Source organism: Cervus canadensis, chromosome 11 (genome assembly GCF_019320065.1).
Source record: "Cervus canadensis isolate Bull #8, Minnesota chromosome 11, ASM1932006v1, whole genome shotgun sequence".
Classification (NCBI taxonomy): domain Eukaryota; kingdom Metazoa; phylum Chordata; class Mammalia; order Artiodactyla; family Cervidae; genus Cervus; species Cervus canadensis.
The window spans coordinates 4,051,878-4,063,987 of record NC_057396.1 but is presented as its reverse complement, the minus strand read 5'-3'; the positions used below and the strand labels follow the sequence as shown (position 1 = coordinate 4,063,987).

At 38.1% G+C, this 12,110-nt stretch overlaps 1 protein-coding gene across 3 annotated transcripts in view; it reads left to right on the top strand.

Moving 5' to 3' along the window:
- The window catches only part of DYNC2H1 (dynein cytoplasmic 2 heavy chain 1), a 388,761-nt gene that overhangs the window by 25,044 nt on the left and 351,607 nt on the right, over positions 1-12,110 (top strand). For all 3 annotated transcript variants that reach the window (XM_043481063.1, XM_043481062.1, XM_043481064.1), the window contains exons 13-15: positions 1,931-2,026; positions 10,455-10,607; positions 11,183-11,281. In XM_043481063.1, the coding sequence (XP_043336998.1) occupies positions 1,931-2,026; positions 10,455-10,607; positions 11,183-11,281 (348 nt within the window). The remainder of the gene's footprint in view (positions 1-1,930; positions 2,027-10,454; positions 10,608-11,182; positions 11,282-12,110) is intronic.

Here is a 12,110-nt window from a genome sequence, read left to right as displayed (position 1 = left end):
CTGGCAAGCTGGGGCTATTTGTTGTCGAGCATGGGCCCTAGAGCTTGCGGGCTCAGGAGTTGTGGTGCTTGAGCTTAGTTCCTCTGTGGCATGTGGGATCTTCCCAGACCTGGGCTTGAACTCGTGTCCCCTGCATTGGCAGGTGGAGTGTTAACCACGGGGCCACCAGGGAAGTCCCACGCATATACACCTTTACTCGTGAGCACACATCTAGCTAGAGTGTGGAGTATGAAGTAGGATGTATTGACAGATAGCAGTCTGGCCAGATTGCTGTAATTTTATGTATTATTTTGCTTCTGTTTTTCTGTCTGGGCTTTTTCTGGAACTACTATTATGATACAGAATAAGTAGAGTGAGTATTCCCCATCAAGTACATTTTTATGCATGTTAGAAGAAAGAAGTGACTTGCTATAAAATTAGTTAAATATTTTTTAAGCACCTGCTCTGTGCCAAGAATTTTGTGACATGCTGGGAATACAAAAATTAAGACGGTGTCTTTAAAGTCCTTAATTAAATTCACTCCACAGTGTCCCCTGGATTATCTTCCATGAACCTGTCCTTTGCCCCGACAGAGGTAACAGTGTCCTCTTTTGTCCACCACTATTCCTTGTAGGTATCTCTATTTTTTTTGATATTCAACAAAAATGTGACACTCATGTGTCCTCTTTAGTCCACCACTGTACCTTGTAGGTATCTCTCTTTTTTTTTTTTTGGATTCATTGATTAATTCAACAAACATGTGACACTATGACTTGTGACGCTATTATGGGAAATAGCAAATGCTTGGGTAATACAGTATAAGGTAGTGATGAGCACATATTTGAAGAAAAAGAAAACATAGTAAGAGGATTGTGACACACCCTGCCATTTTATACAGAATGGTCAGGGGAGACCCTAATGAAAAGGCAGTAAGAGACTGACATGAAATGAGTGATAGAACCTCGCAGATACCTGGAGGAGGACTGTTGCAGGCAGAGGGAACGAATGCCTTGGAGAGCTTCTCAGGGAAGACTCCCTAGAGCTAGAGAAGCAGCACAGAGTCCAGCGTGGCCGCAGTGCAGTTAGGAGGGGATTGTGCAGGACTAGAGGCTGGTGTGTGTATAACGTGCCGGGGTGTGATTGTAGATTTGGGTTTCATTCTTAAGTGTGTTGACAAACCATTGGAAGTTTTAAGGTAAGAATTTTAGGATTTTGCATTTTATTCTCAAATATATTGGGGATTCATTTGAAGATTTTGAGTAGGTAAAAGATACGGTTTATGTTTTAAAAAAGGACTGTTTTGGCCACTTTGAATACTTTGGCTAGACCATTGGGCCACAGTTGAAAAGAGAGACCAGTTAGGAAACTGTTGTACTGGTCTTACCAGGAGATGAGGGTGCTTGAAATGGGGTGATACTGACGGACATGGGGAAGGGGTTCAATTCAAAATATGTTCAAAACATATATTTTGAAGGTATAGTCAATAGGCTTCTACTCAAATGGGATGTGAGAGAAGAATTAAGGACAACTCAAAGATTTTTTTGGCTTGAGAAATGGATAAATCATTGTGTTATATACTGACAAAGGAATTGGTTTCAAGAATTGCAGGAAGAGTTCATTTTTTTTTAGCACTTTAACATGCTTTATGGTTTCTTCTGATTCCCTATGAGACTGTGAAATTCTTGATTTCAGGGACTAGGTTTTATAGTCTTTGTTTAATCAGCCCCTAGAACATGACTTGGCAAATTAGAGGAACTCAGCACATACTTACACTTGTGGCTTTTGTTCACTAGTACATGCATAAATCCTCTACTGGAGATGAGAAAATGATTTTTTGTTAAATTTTATAATTAAGGGTTAATATTTTTCAAATAATTAAAAATGAAGAAGAATTGAAAATTAAGTGTGCTATTTATTGTTAATTATTGCTAATTGGAATTTTTGTTTGTAGGTGGCACATTTTTACAATTCTATTGATCAACAGATGATTCAAAGTCAGAGACCAATGATGTTACAATCTGCCTTAGCGTTTGAACAGATAATTAAGGTAAATGGACATTTTATGTTATTTTAATTAGATTTTACATGTAAAGTGTTTCTTATTTGTTGGTTTTTAGTATACCCCTGAGCTTAACATAGCCATTGATGTAAGGCTATATTTTGCTACCCAATGACTTCCTTCCGTTTTAACAAGTAACCTTTTTTTACAACTGTATTTAAACACTTGTAATGTTTCACATATTTTGGTGCTTCTTTTGATCAATTAACTATATATATAAAAAATACTAACTTATATGATGTTACGTTTATTTATTCACTGTAGTGTGAGGTCCTTATATACTAGACTCTTTAGTACTTTTCCATTCTCTCCTGATTTTATAATTTATTTTATTTGCTCTTTACTTATGCTTATTTAAATATCCACGCATATGAAATTAGGACAACCCTCAATAGTTTTTAAACTTATTATGTATGTTCACTTTTTGAAATACACATTTTTAGTTTTCACAGACTTGAAATATTTTAAAAAATTAGTAGAAGAGGACTATACCCTTTAATTCTTGTTTTTACAGTGGATAGCTGGTGTTGTGGTTCTTAAGACTACTCCCAGGTTCTGTGATTTATAGGAAGACTCATAGGACTCAGGGTATAGTTGTGCTCACAGCTGATTTATTTATGATTTATTACAGGGAGAGGGTGCAAAGCAAAATCAGCAAAGGGAAAGGTATATGAACTGAAGGCCTGGGGAAGCTGGTGCAGGTTTTCAAGGGTCCTTTCCCTGGGAGTCACCCAGGGCATGCTTAATTCCTCCAGCAACAAGTAACACATATGAGATGTTGCCTTACTAGGAAAGATCATTAGCGACTCATTGCCCAGACTTCTACTGGGGACTGGTCATGTAGGTATCTTCCTCCTTAACATGTGCCAAAACTCCAGAATTCCAGAATACAGTCAAGTGTTAAGCATAAACCAAATTCTTTAGGCACAGTGAACCACTCTTAAAAATTAGAGTGTTAGGAACTCTTGCAAAATCCAACTTCTCAGATGCCAGCTAAGGGCCAATCTTTTAAGCAAACCTTTTAAGGGACAGCAGTCAGACCTGCTAAGTTAGTTATTTTTATCCGCACTAGTACTCAGGCTTAAAATTTACTAGAAGTTACATAATTCATATTGTGCCTGTTATTATAATTTTTTTCTATTTCCAGAGTTCAATATGAGTTTATGATGGAAAATTTCAAAAATGTAGGTGAACAAAAACAAAAAATGTTTTAGTATTGTACTACCAAGACTTGGCCATTCTTAAATAGTCTGGTGTCTATACCGTTTTAAACATTTTTCCTGTGCATATTTGCAAGTGTACTTTTTGAAAATAGGATATTACTTTGTTATTTTTAACCTTTTCATCTCATAGATAATGTTTTAAATCCAAGTGTTTAGAACTCTTTCTTCTCTAATAAATATATTCAAAATTATATCTGTTGATATGTCTAAAGACAAACCTTATTTTGAGGATTTGAGTCATGAGAAGTAAACAATTATATATTTTTGGTCAGTTGCTAAGTTGCGTCTGACTCTTTGTGACTCCTTGGACTGCAGTATGACAAGAACTCTTTTTTTGCCCGAGAGCTTGCTCACATTCATGTCTATTGAATTGGTGATGCTATCTGTGGCATATGTCTCATCCTTTGCCACCCTTTTCTCCTTTTGCCTTCAGTCTTTCTCAACATTAGGATCTTGAAAATGAGTTGGCTTTTTGCATTAAGTAGCCAAAGTATTGAAACTTCAGCTTCAGCATCAGTCCTTCCGATGAATATTCATGGTTGATTTCCTTTAGAATTGACTGGTTTGATCTCCTTGGTGTATAGGGGCTCTAGTCTTCTTCAGAACCATAATTCAAAGGCGTCATTTCTTTGGCAGTCAGCTTTCTTTATGGTCCCACTCTCACATCCGTGCACTACTGCTGGAGAAACCATAGCTTTGGCTAGATGGACCTTTGTTGGCAAAGTGATGTCTCTGCTTTTTAATACACTGTCTAGGTTGGTCATAGCTTTTCTTCCAAGGAGTGTCTTTTTGTTTTTTAATTTATTTTTTTATTGAAGGGTAATTGCTTTACAGAATTTTGTTGTTTTCGTGTGTTCGTTAGCCATCTGTATGTCTTCTTTGGAGAAATGTCTGTTTAGATCTTTTTCCCACTTTTTCATTGGGTTGTTTGTTTTCTGGTATTGAGTTGTATGAGCTGCTTGTATACTTTGGAAATTAATCCTTTATCAGTTGTTTCATTTGTTATTATTTTCTCCCATTCTGAGGGTTGTCTTTTCACCTTGCTTATAGTTTCCTTTGCTGTGCAAAAGCTTTTAAGTTTAATCAGGTCCCACTTGTTTGCTTTTGTTTTTATTTCAGTTACTCTAGGAGGTGGGTCATAGAGGATCTTGCTTTGATTTATGTCATCGAGTGTTCTGCCTGTGTTTTCCTCTAAGAGTTTTACAGTTTCTGGTCTTACATTTAGGTCTTTAATCCATTTTGAGTTTATCTTTGTGTATGGTGGTAGGAAGAGTTCTAATTTCATTCTTTTACAAGCAGCTGTCCAGTTTTCCAAGGAGGGTCTTTTAATTTCATGGGTACAGTCACTGTTCACAGTGATTTTGGAGCTCAAGAAAATCTGTCACTGCTTTCACTTTTTTCCCTTCTATTTGCCATGAAGTGATGAGACTGGATGCCCTGATCTTAGTTTTTTGAATGCTGAGTTTCAAGTTGGTTTTTTCACTCATTCACCCTCATCTCGAGGTTGTATAGTTCCTCTTCATTTTCTGTTAGAGTGGTATCATCTGCTTATCTGATGCTGATATTTCTCCCTGCAATCTGGACTTGAGCTTATGATTCCTCCAGCCTGGCATTTCACACGATATACTAAGTATTTAAGTTAAATAAGCAGGGTGACCATATACAGCCTTGTCATACTCCTTTCCCAATTACTGAACTGGTTCCATGTTCCGTTTTAATTGTTGCTTCTTGACTCACATACAGGTTTCTTAGGAGATAGGTAGGGTGGTCTGGTACTCAGATCTTTTTAAGAATTTTCCACAGTTTGTTGTGATCCACACAATCAAAGGCTTTAGCGTAGTCAGTGAGGCAGAAGTAGATATTGTTTTTGGAATTCTCTTGCTTTTTGTATGATCCAGTGGATGTTGGCAATTTGATCTCTGGCTCCTCTGCCTCTTTGAAACCCATCTTCTACATCTGGAATTTTTTGGTTCGTGTACTGCGGAAGCCTAGCTTGAAGGATTTTGAGTATAACCTTGCTAGCGTGTCAAATGAACTCAGTTGTACAGTAGTTTGAATGTTCTTTGACTTTGCTCTTCTTTGAGATTGGAATGAAAAGTGAGTTTTTCTAGTCCTGTGGCCACAGCTGAGTTTTCCAAATTTGCTGGCATATTGAGTGCAGCACTTTCACAGGGTCATCGTTTAGGACTTGAAATAGCTCAGCTGGAATTCCATCACCTCCACTAGCTTTGTTCGTAGTGATGCTTCCTAAGGCCCACTTGACTTTGCACTCTGGGATGTCTGGCTTTAGGTGAGTGACCACACCACTGGGCCATTTAAAATGTTTTGTATAGGTCTTCTATGTATTCTTGCCACCTCTTCTTAATCTCTACTGCTTCTTTTAAGTCCTTAACCATTTCTGTCTTTTATCTTGTCCATCCTCGCATGAAATATTCCTTTGACACCTCTAGTTTTCTTGAAGAGATCTCTAGTCTTTCCCATTCTATTGTTTTCCTCTGTTTCTTTGCATTGTTCACTTAAGAAGCCTTTCTTACCTCTCTTTGCTATTCTCTGTAACTCTGCATTCATCTGGGTATGTCTTTCCCTTTCTCCCTTGCTTTCCACTTCTTTTCTTTCCACGGCTATTTGTAAAGCCTCCTAAGACAACCACTTTGCCTTCTTGCATTTTTTTTTTTTCCCTTTGGGATGATTTTGTTTGCTGGCTCCTATATGGTGTTGCAAACTTTCATCCATAGTTCTTTAGGCACTCTGTCTACCAGATCTAGTCCTTTGAATCTGTTTGTCACCTCCACTGTACAATCATAAGGGATTTGATTGATGCTTTTGAACTCTGGTGTTGGAGAAGACTCTTGAGAGTCCCTTGGACTGCAAGGAGATCCACCCAGTCCATCCTAAAGGAGATCAGTCCTGGGTGTTCATCGGAGGGTCTGATGCTGAAGCTGAAACTCCAATACTTTGGCCATCTGATGCGAAGAGCTGACTCATTTGAAAAGACCCTGATTTGGGAAAGGTTGAAGGCAGGAGGAGAAGGGGACAACAGAGGATGAGATGGTTGGATGGCATCACTGACTCAATGGACATGAGTTTGGGTAAACTGCAGCAGTTGGTGATGGACAGGGAGGCCCGACCTGCTGTGGTTCATGGGGTCGTAAAGAGTTGGACATGACTGAGCGACTGAAATGAACTGAACTGATACCTGAATGGCCTAATGGTTTCCCCTACTTTCTTCAATTTAAGCCTGAATTTTGCAATAAGGAGCTCATGGTCTGAGCCACAGTCAGCTGCAGGTCTTGTTTTTGTTGACTGTATAGAGCTTCTCCATCTTTGACTGTAAAGAACATAATCAGTCTGGTTTCGATATTTACCATCTGATGATGTCTATGTGTAGAGTCGTTTCTTGGGTTGTTGGCAAAGAGTGTTTGCTGTGATCATCATATTCTCTTGACACAACTCTGTTAGCCTTTGTTCTGCTTCATTTTGTATTTCAAGGCCAAACTTGCCTGTTGTTCCAGTTATCTCTTGACTTCCTACTTTTGCATTCCAATCCCCTGTGATGAAAAGGACATCTTTTTTTGTTGTTGTTGTTAGTTCTACAAGGTGTTGTTCTTCATAGAACCAGTCAACTTCAGCTTCTTTGGCATCCATTGTTGGGACATAGATTTGGATTACTGTGTTGTTGAATAGTTTGTCTTGGAAATGAACTGAGACCATTCTTTTCTTCTTGAGGTTGCACCCAAATACTGTATCAAACTTTTTTGTTAACTATGAGGGCTATTTCATTTCTTCTAAGGCATTCTTAACCACAGTAGTAGGTATAATGTTCATCTGAATTAAATTCGCCTGTTCCTATCCATTTTAGTTCACTGATTGCTAAGATGTCAGTGTTCAATCTTGCCATCTTCTGTTTGACCATGTCTAATTTACCTTGATTCATTGACGTAACATTCCAGATTCCTACTCAATATTATTCTTTATAGCATTGGACTTTACTTTCACCACCAGACACATCCTCAACTAGGCATCATTTCTACTTTGGCCAGCCTCTTCGTTCTTTCTGGAGCTATTAGTAATTGTCCTCCGCTCTTCCCCAGTAGCAGTTTGCGCACCTTTCAGTTTGGGGGTTCTCATCTTCTGGTGTCATACTTTTTGCCTTTTCATATTGGTCATGGGCTTCTCCTGGCAAGAATACTGGAGTGATTTGCCCTTTCTTCCTCAAGTGGACCATGTTTTGTCAGAACTCTTCAGGATGATGCGTCCATCTTGAGTGGCCATGCATAGCATGGCTTATAGCTTCATTGAGTTATGCAAGTCAGTACAAGGTTGTTTTCCATGAGGGTGAAATAATTATACTTAGCATATGTTAAACGAGATACAGTAGGGCAAAAACTGAGATGGGAGGAGGAGGAGCACTAAAGTTCCTTGTACTCCTCTTGCCACTCACTCTAGGGACTCTAATTTATTTGCTTTATACTCTGTCAGTACAACAGTAAGTAGTGTGTGTAGTTGCTCAGTAAATACTTTCTGAACGGATTCAGTGCATATTTTGTTGAATATTATAATTGTTTAGTTTCACCATTCATCAGCTTTTTATTGAAGGTCACTGTATGGCAGAGACTGTCTTTGTCTTACCATTTGCCAGTTCAAGTGAAGTGTAGAAACTTTGCTTGTAGTTAGGTCTCTTTAATGGCACCCCACTCCAGTACTCTTGCCTGGAAAATCCCATGGACGGAGGAGCCTGGTAGGCTGCAGTCCATGGGGTCACGAAGAGTCAGACACGACTGAGCGACTTCACTTTCACTTTTCACTTTTATGCATTGGAGGAGGAAATGGCAGCCCTCTCCAGTGTTCTTGCCTGGAGAATCCCAGGGATGGGGTCGCACAGAGTCGGACACGACTGAAGTGACTTAGCAGTAGTAGCAGGTCTCTTTACTCCATTCACTTATTTTGTTTTAATTATTTACTATCCTCTACATGCAAAGAACACTGTATCAGATGGGGTTTGTTTCAGCCATCAAATATCAATAAGAAATTTATGAGAAGAAGGATAGTTTTTTTTTTATTTGCATTTTCTGCATCCTAACATTCTCTTTTCCTTTCTGAAGTTCTATGCTTTTTTAAAATATCATTTTCTTCTTATTGAGAAAACTGTCTTTAGCCATACCTTGAGTAGGTTTGCTGGTGACAAATTCTCTTAGTTTTCCTTTGAGAATGTTTTTATTTTCCCTCATTCATGAAGGATGTTTTCAGCAAGTGTAAAATTCACAGTTGACAGTTGTTTTCTTTTAGCACTATTTTTTGAGTTTGTTTTTTTTTTAAATTTAGATACTAAGTAGTAGTTAATATATTAAAATAAATCAGAATCAAATACACGTGAGTAATAATGGCAAACATTTGTGGAATATATACTATGCTAAATGATTTGTATAAAATAACTCAATTATTAGGTAGTCCTTTATTTGTATGAGTATACATGCATATAACAGATATGCTTACACATACATTTATAGATTTTTTTGGTATATGTTATAATTTCATCATATCATCATCATTTCTATTTCATACATGAAAGCCATGCCTTTAAGAGGTTTGATGACAAGCTCACTCATGCAGCTAGCAAGCAGAATGCATAGGACTTGAACTCAGAACTCAGATGTTCAAAGACCACCCCCAATTGACTATTCAGATGCTACATTTCAAAAAAAAACCTTTTCAGAATTGCTGTTCTAATCTATTCATATATCCTTATAGTATAAGCAGCAATTAGTACATTACGGTATGTTTTTCATAATTAATCTTTTGGTCATTTGTAATGAGGCCGTGGACCTGCAATCCTAAGGCATTTCCTGTTTTCCAGAGGCAGGGTTTTCTTAGCACTTGTCTTTCCACATTCTATCATTTATTACTTTTTAATTAATTAATTTATTTTAATTGGAGGATAATTACTTTACAATATTGTGATTTTTGCCATACATCGATATGACTCAGCCACGGGTGTCCCCCATCCTGACCGCCCCCCACCGCCACCCACCTCCTCCCCTCCCCATCCCTCTGGGTTTTCCCAGAGCACCGGCTTGGAGCGCCCTGCCTCATGCATCGAACTTGAAAGTGTCCTTCCACTTCCTCTGGTCGCTCATGGTTTCAGCTGAGAAATCTACTGCTGTTTTCATGCCTTTCTAAGTGGCACGTTATTTCTCTCTGAGACAGTGAGGTATAGCTGGAGGACAGGCTGAGTGTGTATGTTAAATTTCTGCTTGTTTCTGCAGATGCCATCCTGACAGAAGTGGAGCACTGCCTCGCTCTGCTTCCTTTTTAGCAGGGTGCAGTGCAAGTGTGTCCCCTTTGCCCTCCTGACGACTTCCCACCAAAGCGGGATAGCAGTTGGCGGTGTCCGATTGCCTCCACGCAGTGGATCCACAGTGGATCCGCAGTGGATCCGCTCCCTGCTAAGCCTCCACGCAGTGGATCCGCAGTGGATCCGCTCCCTGCTAAGCCCTGACCTGGCGCCCACGCCCTGTGCAGGCTGGTGAAGGGGCCGCCCCGCTCTGTCGGCGCTGCTGACTGAGCAGGGGATGGAAGAGGAACGCCTCTCCTGGTCCCCTGAACCTGCAGAAGGGGCTGGGTTTCTACTCTGTTGGGCTGGAGTGGGGGTGTGTGTGCCTAGTCGCTCAGTTGTGTCTGACTCTTTGTGATCCCATGGACTGTAGCCCACCGGGAGCAGGGTGTGTATAGCTAAAAAGGTTTTCTGTCATTCGGCCACTGTTTTCCTGGTCCTGTGGCTAGAGGGAACAGGCTTCTTCTGGAGCCTTTTTCTGTCATCTCTGGGGATGGTTCTAGGTTGTAGACTTCTCCAGCATCCTCTCCGGGACATGTGGGACCCACTAAGGAAATCTGGTGTGTTGTTTCTTAATTGCCAATGTTTTTAGGCTGTCCACCTCCTTATTTCTGTCTTTTAGTCTTCCTATGCTTGTCTGGTGTGTTATGTCTGGGTTTTTTAGCTGTAAGAGGGAGAACTTGGAAGGAAGAGAGCTGCTCAATCCTGCCCAGAATGCCTTATCGTTTATAAAACAGAAAAACTATTGTGTGCTCTTTTATTGCAGGTTAGTGTTATGGACAGATGTACTAATGATGTAGAATATTGAATCTTTTAAAAAAAAAAGAACTATATTTGAACACTGTTATTTGTTGTACCTTAGAATTCAAAAGCAGGAAGTGGGGGAAAGTCACACATTACTTGGGATAATCCTAAAGAATTAGAAGGCTACATCCAAAAACTCCAAAATGCTGCTGAACGACTTGCCACTGAAAATAGGAAACTGAGAAAATGGCACACTACATTTTGTGAAAAGGTATATTTTATTTATAAAATTTAACAAGCTATGAATAGTATTGTTTAAAAAGTAATTTGGATATACTTTTAAATAACTTATTTGGGAATAATTGAGACCTAAAGTTGCAAATAAAGAGTTCACAGTTGTCCTTCACCCAACTTCCCCTATCGTCAACAACTTATGTAACCATAGTACATCTATCAAAACTAGGGAATAAACTATTTTGTATTTTACAACTTTTTCATTGAAGTCCTTTTTCTTTTCAAGGGTCCAATCCCAGATCCCGCCTTGTATTTAAATTTTAAGGCTCTGTGGTCTCTTCTCCCTGAGTCTTTTTCATGACCTTGATACTTTTGATGAGTACTAATCAATTATTTTGTCTGTTGACTTGATTTTATATGATGCCTTCTCATTTTTAGGTTGAGGTTATATGATTTTAATAGGAATACCACAAAAGTGATATTTTGCCTTTCTCAATACATTGATCAGGTATTGATATATGTTATTATAGGTTGAGTTAATTTTGATCACTTGGGTAAGGTGGTACCTGTCAAGTTTTTCTATTGAAATTTTTGTGTTCTAATTTTTGACAGGTGGTAGTTCTTATGAACATTGATTTGCTTCGGCAGCAACAGCGGTGGAAAGATGGATTACAAGAATTGAGAACTGGCTTAGCAAGTGTAGAAGCGCAGGTAAAGTGTGTTTTACTTTATGTCTATACTCTGAAATATGAACTTTTCAGAATTTGAATATATGAATTAATGAAAAGTTCATAAAGGTTATCTGTAAATCTTTGCTAATGAATTGCTCATACATTTAGAATTTAACTGAATTATGTATAAAGACCATAAATTAGTAGTACATTTACAAATAAAAATACAACCTTTTGTTTGTCTTATGGAATGCCAAATCCCTCAATTTACACTCCGTAAACAGTTTTTCTGACTTGGTGGTTAAATATCTGTCATTCATTAGTTTTCTTTTAAAAGGTGAAATGTCTGTTGTGACAAAGTTAAGTGTAGGCAGAAGCCAAATTACTGAAATAGCTCTGTTTCAGTTTTTTTGTCATATTTCAGTAAAATGTTATTTCTACATATATTTTGATATTAGATGATCTGTGTAAAGTAGTTAGCACAAAATCTACGTTGAGATGTTAGTGGAATATGAGGTAGGTGTTTTAAACATTTACATATATTTTTCGGTTCAAACTTTAAAAAATAAATAAAAATAAAAGTATTAGAATTTATATGTTTGTGGTTATATGGAAGCAGAAAAAGTATGTATTCTGAGCATTCTCATATTTTAAATTTATCTTGTTTTTAATGTGCAATGGGTTATTTAGGGAGTGGGAAGGGAATAGAAGAGTTATACTTGATGGGAATTTTGAAAAAGGGCTATGAAATTTGTAAGATATGGTTTCTGTTATTATTATTGTTGTTTTTATAGGATCATAAAATAAAGTCCACATATAAAATTCATTTACTAGTAACTTGATTTTTAAAATTTTGCTGGTCTTTTTGT